Raw genomic sequence first — 8,375 nt, 5'->3', positions numbered from 1 at the left:
GAAAGACAACAGAGCAACAATACCAGCAACAGCTTTAAGAGGGCAAGTAGCATGTTTATGGCCAAGTAAAAGTTGACCTGTATGATCAATGAAAATCGGTGACGTTTGCAACAACTAGGAAAGGGAACCAGTCCAAAATATAAATGGTATTAGCATTATGGAAGTAATAAAGGAAAATAAAATGTCACAGAATCTTGAGTCTTAAAAGTCATCTTCAAATACCATGCTAAGGGATATCTGCTCCAGGAGACAGAGCAATGATCAGCAAAATTAACAGCATAATTAATAGTATGATTTTGCCCCTTCTATGTAAAGGCTACAATTTATAATAAGCTCAAAAAGAGTTATGAGTTCTTTTCCATGTGAGACTAGCCAGTATATGTTTAAATATTTATTAACACATTGGTGAAATTATGTGCTGATTATGTATCTTGTTCCCTATCAATAACATCATAATTACTAGCACCTCTTCTCCTTCTGATAGTCATAATAAATCATTCTTACTCTCTTGTCAATTAAATATAGGAAAAAACTTAACGAGAGACAGTGAGGCAAAATAGAAAGAGTTAGCTGGCATCATGGCATAATATATCTCTGATACATAACAGCTATGTGACCCTGAGAAAGTCACTTAACCACCTAATTCTCCAAGTAATTTCTCTAAAAATAAAAGATTCATAGTAGTTGATATATTCTGGGACTAAAAGTAGAATTTCTACACCAATAAAATCTGAAATATGGATCAAAAAATAAAATATAATAAAGAAAATGAATAAAAAATTACAGAGAAAGAAAAATGTATTCTTTTCGACCTAAAAAGTTAAGAAATCTTTAAATGGATTAAATGCTGGTTTTAGAAGTAATCCTAATTAGATAGTACAATTCTATTACATTAGTCATTAGATACATTTCATTATTATAGTGAGAATCATAATCTATAAGGGAGAACATCAGCTAGAAGTAAATGTAAGACTAGTATCAGACTAGTGTTGCAACTGGATCCAGAAGTCATAGGTTCAAATCACAACTCTTCAATTCACTACTTATATAACCTTGGGAAAGTCAATTTAACCTCTCAAGGTCTCAGATTCATCATCTTAAAAATGAGGGTATCAGTCTGGATAACTTTTGAGCTCCCTTTCAGAGCCAAATACGTTTGGACTCTATGAACAAGTAATTCTGCAGGTCAGGAGCTAACTACCCATTTTGTAAATTATAAAGCATGTCCTGGTTACCTTCTCTCCTCTCCTAATTCACTGCTCATATCATCCCAGAGTGAACAAAGAATATTCAAGGCATGAAACTCAAGGCAAAGAGCTGCTTAGTAGAGACTGAGAATGTATATGTAGACTATCAGTCATCTAAAAGTTAAATTGAAAATTTGCCTTTAATGAATGAGACTACTGATTTTACATCTGTTACCAGCAACCACTGTTGATCAATAACAGACTGTATTTATGTATTCCATAATATCCAAAAAGTTTACCTGTTCAGATACAGTTAACATCAGTAAGAATAAAACACAACTTATGTTATGAAATCAGTGAACAACCATAAGGCTACATTTATTAAACATCTTACTTGTGATTAAAAAATTATATTAGTTGCTTTTAAGGAAGAAAGGGGTAAAAGAAATATACAAAAAACAACCTGGCTACAAAGAAATTAAAATTTGGAAGAATATATGCTGAAAATAGCAGAACATGAACTAGTTAAACTTGAATTAGTATAAAGTGTATACATAAGCACTGAAGTAGTTGGGGGGGAGTAAATGAATAATAAGAAGGCACAATCAGCAAAGAATGACAACTTGAGAAGGACAAAATTAAGCTGACTTGAAGTTGGTGAAATGAGGAGGAAAGAAGATAATCTGATAGTAGAAAATGATATGGATAAAGTCAGATGTGGGCTTAACATAGTCATAGGATGAGGCTATAGCAGACAGGTAAGTTCATAAAAATGTCTGAGTAGGCAAGTAGTGAGAAATGATGGTGAGATGAGATGGTGGTAAGAAGACATAATTAACTAAAGATGGCCAGGGTAAGAATTTAAGAGTCAAAGAAAAAGTCAAAGGAGAAAACTAGAAACAGATATACTTACAGAGAAAGAAAAATGAATTCTTTTCAACCTAAAATGTTAAGAAATCTTAAAATGGACTAAATGCTGGTTTTATAAGTATTGCTAATTAGATGGGAGAATTCAAACAAAACTCCTAGGGGCACAGCAGGGCAGGGCAAAAGGGAAGAAAAGAGAAGTGAAATGAAATGAAATCATACAAAATGGAAGAGATAAGGTAATAACAATGAAATGAAGAGGTAATCCACAAGGTAAAGAACCTCAGCAGCTTTCTTATCTCTGACTCTACTTCATGTTTTTAAATAGTGAAGAGAAGCTTTAAATCACTGTGATTTTATGGAAAATTCTGTACTTTCTATATTTCTACAATTCAACTGTCCTAATTACATCTAAATCTCTACATGTCAATGAATGTCAAGTCACTAAAGAGACTTTGCTTAGCAACAATAGACCAAACTATTTCAGAACTCAAATGAGAACTGTTATACTATAAATCAATACAAAGTTAAATGGAATAAAAAGAAAAGTGCTTTTAATCAAGTATTACTTTAAGGATAATTAAGTGAGAAAGTTATAAAAAACATTTTATCAATTCTTCATTGACAGTCATTTTATTTTAGATATTTAAAACTCCTAAATTTCCAGTTTTAGATATCATCCTTATTTCCATTCCAAGTTAGCTGGCATTTATTTTCTCTTGATTATTTTTCATGTTTTTGATACCAAGTTCAAATATACCAAGTTTTTTATACCACATTCAAAAACTTCAAATACATATATTATAAATGCACTTTGAAAATCTACTCTTTACAATCTTGTCAAGTATTTAATTAACCAAAAAGCTTCATCTTGTGAATTGAAAGTTAGCTTCCAGGCCTCAGATGGCTCATTTTGGGCATCTACAATATATGATGAGGAATTGGGCAACTGGTGTCCAGAAAAATCAATTCTTGAATCAGATGCAATTTTATGCTTTTTGTAAAAGACAAGTTCCACTTCTAACAAGTTTTTCTGGTCTGCAACAACACATCTGAATTCATTTAAAGCACGAAACTTAATCACGTCAAATTGTGAGCATGGAGGAGATATTCTTGGAGAAAATACAAGGGGATAGAAAACACAATCTTTTCTCACAAGTCCAATATGTGTATTAAGAAGAACTAATGATTTACATGTTTGGCTAGAGCCATTCTCTACTTTGACTGTAGTATATAACAGCAATTGAACCTCTGCCAGGGAGGGAATATCACTTTCCATGTTTCCGTGAAGTAAGTAAATAATGTCAACTCGGGTATTTTGGAATTTAGATGTCATTTTCACTCCACTTGTCAAAACCAAATCAGTAACTTCTGTTCTACAGTCAAGTGAAAGCTGGACTAAATCTTCCCTGAGCAAGGGATGAGTATAGCACATGGCACTGCTGGACCCAGACATTAGGGGACTTAGCAAGTCACAGCATATCTGTTGAGTTAAGTTTTTGTTGTAACTAAACAGAGTTAGCAAATGGTCCTCTATAGAGCCCAAAAGTCGTAGACATTGTCCTCCAAAACCAACATGAATCTCTCTAAGCACAGTGAGGGGAAGAATATGAAAAACACATAGTGAGTCTGGGCAATCATTTGACAATACGAAGGTATACAAGGCTGAACTACCCAGAATCAAACAGGCTGGCTGTGGCTCAGGCTCTGTGCAATTAGCAACAGCAAGCCAGTAAACACCTTTTAATTCATTTACTTTGCCCCAAAGTTCAGGGATGCAATGGGACACAGAGTCCAGAAGGTCTTCTAAAGACAACTCCTGAAGCCTTAGAAGTTCAGCTGGAAACTGCACAAGAGTCTGCCTGAAGGCAAAGCAATTTCTGGCCTGGTCACATATTCTCTGGGAAACAGAGCTTTGAGGAAAACTCTGTACACCTGTGGTAAATGAGATGGCTGGGACCATATAATGCATAGGCCTCTGTGTTGACAAAAAATTTTCTTGTTGGTTCTTGTCACTCATAACAAGCTGAGTTTCATCTAAAGGAGGTGGATCTGACCACCTCATGTATGACTTCCAGGGTATCTCCAGAGGCAAGTTTCTAAGAACCGGCAAATTTCTAATTAATGTTGCTACTTGGGAGGTCATGCTACTAGGGACATATAGGCTACCCATACATCTTGCTTGGTTGAGCATCTTTGTGCTGTTTTGGAAGAGGTGACTCCTCGAATCTTTATAAATGCTAGCACACTTGTTATAGAAATATTCCAAGCCATACAGTGTACCTGTCCTATTATTTGTAGGTGGAAGGGTCAACTTCATGGGGTTTGGTTCAAGATGCTGTTCGTGGACAGGAAGTGGGACTGGAAACTTGTGGGGGTCTGGTTGGGATGAACTCTTCTCACTGGAAATGGATTCAGAAAGAAATAAGCAAAGCATGTTGCTCTGTCTAGTCTGTTCATCATTACTCTCTAGAGATGTTGTGGTGGATCTGTGTTGCATGAAGGTCCATTTGGATTCAAAACTTGAGCTGGAGGCATCTTCACCAGACATTGCCATAAATCTTGAATAACTAAGATTCTCTATTTTGTCTTGAAAACATTCTGTACTTTCCCTGTTTGTTCGAAGAAAGTCAAGAGAACAATTTTGATGACAAAAATCTTGATCAAAAACACCAGTGGTTTCAGGATAGGTTAGCTTGTAGTTAATTTCACATGAAAATTCTTGTTCTGAACTCTGGTTCCTTTCTTGGTAAGTTCTCCCTTTTGACATAAGTGAGGAATTTGTAGAGCTTGATATGCTCCAAATTACTGAATGACTTTCTTCTTTCTTTGGATTTCGTTGATTAACATCTTCTCTAAGGATAATGGAAGAATTTGTATCATCTCTAAGTTTAAGTGGAACTAGATATTGCGATGGCCAAGATGGTCTTTTCTGTTCAAAATGTCAAAAAGTAGAAACAGGGATGTTGTTTTTATCTTCTACAATTCTTTGCACATAATTTTTACATTCACTTTCACTGGCTTCGTTTTATGGATTCATTCAGAAAAAAATTATAAATCTAAATCCATTGATATTGATTGACATGTGATTCAAGAACAGGTGATCTGATTGAGGAACAGATGGTATGATTTTGGAAGAGAAGATCATTTTCTGGATTTTGTATACATGATTATATAAAATTTATACAATTAATTCACAATATCCATTTCCCATTATAGTACAATTTTTTATATAATGAATAATATTGAGTGATCTTAATTAATTTCAAATTCAAATAGAATACAAATAAACACAAGCCTATGAACCCAAGAGATATATCTTACTGAATCTATTGAGAATAAAACTGTAAATAAGAAATTCTTTGTTTGACTCTGGACTATTTTTCTATGTATGATTTGGTTTCATGATTGGAAATATGTGTTTTGGGGGCATCCACACATCTTTTCTGAAGGCATAAATGAATCATTAATAACAAACACCTGTTGACTTCTTAATATGTGTAGGCACTATGTTGGAGAAATGGAAAATGGATTTTTTTCTACAAGAATCTGAAGTATTTGGAAGAAGATAATCTCACTGGAATTGATTAGGAAGAAAGCTGACAACAGGGGAGGCAGAAAAAATTAATTCTATTTTGAGGGGCTAACTAGAATTCTTACAGCATAGTAATTTATGGAAACTCTTTGCAGTGCTTCCATAATCAATTCTTAAGGGTGTTGTGTGTGTGGGGGGAGGGGGTTGAGTGTGGAAATGGGTATGCTCACACACAAGTGGCTCACATGCCTAAAAAATATAAATAGAACCAAATAAAACTTCATGAGTTCTATGTCCAAATAAATTCTGCTTTGATGAGACTAAGATGTAAAACAATTCATCAAAGAGATATTATATCAGTTACTCAAAAGTATTCCTTTGTAACGACAGCAATAATATGAAGACCCAAGGTCTTTGAAGTTAATGAGATTTTTAAAAAATGTTGAATAGTTCTCTATTATAGTTCCAATCTTTATTTTTGATTCTGATCATATAATTTTTTAATTTTAATGAAAGATGAGTAAAGGGAATCTGTTTTAAATAAAGAAGTTTCTTTTTTAAGGTTCCCTCACAGTTAGAGAAAATGGTCTATAAGCAACCTGCAGGATTCTATTTAATTTTAAATTTATATAATAGCTTGTCTTCTCTATTAAACATTTATCTCATTGTCATGTCAAATTTCTAATTATGTAACTAAATATTAAGAAAACTTAATCACATAAGCATGTTACATTTTAAGATGACCCTATCAATCTGAAAAATCATTACTTACCTCATATTTTAGCTTACGCTGAATAGTGCCATTGTGAAATTTTTCATTATCCTAGAAATAAAAGAAAAATTAAGTTATCTGCTTTTCAAGAGGGAAAAATTAGTTTGATTACAAAATATTTATGAGATCTAACAGTGAGCAGAAATTGCAAACTCTCTAGAAAAATTGCAACTGTTCATAATTCCACTATTCTAGAAGGGTCACACTTGTCTATCAAGATTACAAGTCCTCTAGAACAGCTGCATCTGTTCACAACTTCACCATTCTAGAAGGCTCACACTATAAAACTGTGCATATCCTTGGCTCCAGCAAAATCTAGTAGATCTGTATCCCAATGAGATCATTAAAAAAAAAAGGGAAAAGAAGCTATCTGTACAAAAATATTTATAGAGAACTTTTTGAAGCAGTTAATTCTTTCGAATTCTTTGAAATTGAGGGGATCAACTGGGGAATGACTGGACTGAACAAGTTATGATGAATGATTATAATGGAATTTACTTGCTATAAGAAATGATGAGTAGGATGATTTCAGAAAAAACTTAGAAAAACTTACTTCACAATGAAGTCAGCAGAACCAGAAAAACATTGCACACAGTAATAAAAGTATTGTCCAGTGAACAATTATGAATATCTTAGCTATTCCCAGCAATACAATGATGAAAGCCAATCCCAAAGGACTCACAATGAAAAGTGCTATCTGCTTCCAGAGAAAGAATTGGTGGTATCTGAATACAGACTGAAGCATATGTTTCAATTTCTTCCCGTTTTGTTCAAGTTTACTTCCACAAAAATGACTAATATGGACATGTTTTACATGCATGTACCTATATAACTTACATTGGATTGCTTCTGTCTCAGTTGTTTTTACGTGTAGTTGGATGAAAATAAAATTAAAAATTAAAAATAAAATGGGAAAATTTTCAACCACAAATAAAAGAAACAGAAATTTAAAAAAAATATAAACCCTCCATAGAATGAGATAACTAATTGTAGATCTCCATTACTCGATCTGCCTGTAAGAGATTAGAGCTATTCATTCATCTTTCAAAAAAATCCAAGTATAATACTAATAACAATATTTCCTAAGGACATTCATCATTATGTACTAACAGGTAAGTAATACACTTTACTGACAGAATTGGACTGTCATTAACATCCATCAATCCCAAAGAAAACATAATATTCCTCGTGGCAATGTGTGAAATTGACTGGAAGCCACAGCTGTACCCATTTGTGAAAGGGAAAGAGAAATTGGAGATACAGTAATCAAAATATAATTATACTTTTAAAGAAATAAATCAAAACACAAAAGTAAGCTAGCTTCACTGCACAAATCTTCCAGAAATAATCCACAGGATGAACAAGTGTTGATCAATATCTGCTTATCTTGATCTTGCCAAAATTTACTGAACTAACATTAAACTTAATAGTAACTTTTTTTTGATTAATTACTATTGAGAGGAAAACAAAGAAAACAAGAGGAAATCTGTGGAGACAACAATCTTTCTTTTATAAAAAGTTCTTTCGAAAGCATTACTTCCTGCTTCATCTAGCTTACCTTTTGCATTTCTGTAGATTTGGAGAAACTGATGTTATTATCTCCAACCCTGGAATGCACATTCTGCAGACGCCTCTGCACTTCTTCTTCAATGTATGCATTGAGCCTAAAAATAAATTGGGGGGGGGAATTCAAGCTTGGAATGTTTGTAATCTGCCACAAGTACTGAGATAATTTTTTTTATTATGTCCCCTGGACTTCTTACCTCCTAAATCTAACCTCAATTAAAACCACCATCAACTCACAATTCTGAAAAACAATTCTTTGGCCAAGGAGACTAGAATGGTATATATAGAAGCTTCAATTCACAACCAAGGAGAATATCTTTGACTTTATATGAAATGTAGATTTTCTACATCATATTATCCATGTCTGTTTTATATCTACAGGTCTTGCTTCATCAAAGTGACTTACATTCTCCTTAAGGACAGGAACCTCATTTTTTGTGTGAGTATT

The 8,375-nt window shown here is 33.4% G+C and overlaps 1 protein-coding gene across 16 annotated transcripts in view; it reads right to left on the bottom strand.

The window, feature by feature from the left end:
* KIF16B (kinesin family member 16B) overlaps nucleotides 1-8,375 on the bottom strand; it is a 563,734-nt gene that overhangs the window by 322,009 nt on the left and 233,350 nt on the right. For 10 of the 16 annotated variants that reach the window (XM_074209402.1, XM_074209403.1, XM_074209400.1 and 7 more), the window contains 2 exons: nucleotides 7,920-8,025; nucleotides 6,362-6,412 (listed from right to left, as the gene is read on the bottom strand). In XM_074209402.1, the coding sequence (XP_074065503.1) occupies nucleotides 6,362-6,412; nucleotides 7,920-8,025 (157 nt within the window). Of the gene's footprint in view, nucleotide 1; nucleotides 4,987-6,361; nucleotides 6,413-7,919; nucleotides 8,026-8,375 lie in introns of those variants that run through there. The other 6 variants (XM_074209395.1, XM_074209396.1, XM_074209398.1 and 3 more) reach the window with 1 other exon arrangement.

The sequence above is a fragment of the Macrotis lagotis genome, chromosome 1 (genome assembly GCF_037893015.1).
Source record: "Macrotis lagotis isolate mMagLag1 chromosome 1, bilby.v1.9.chrom.fasta, whole genome shotgun sequence".
In the NCBI taxonomy this organism is placed as follows: domain Eukaryota; kingdom Metazoa; phylum Chordata; class Mammalia; order Peramelemorphia; family Peramelidae; genus Macrotis; species Macrotis lagotis.
The sequence above is the reverse complement of the archived record's forward strand: the minus strand, read 5'-3'. Positions and strand labels throughout refer to the sequence as shown.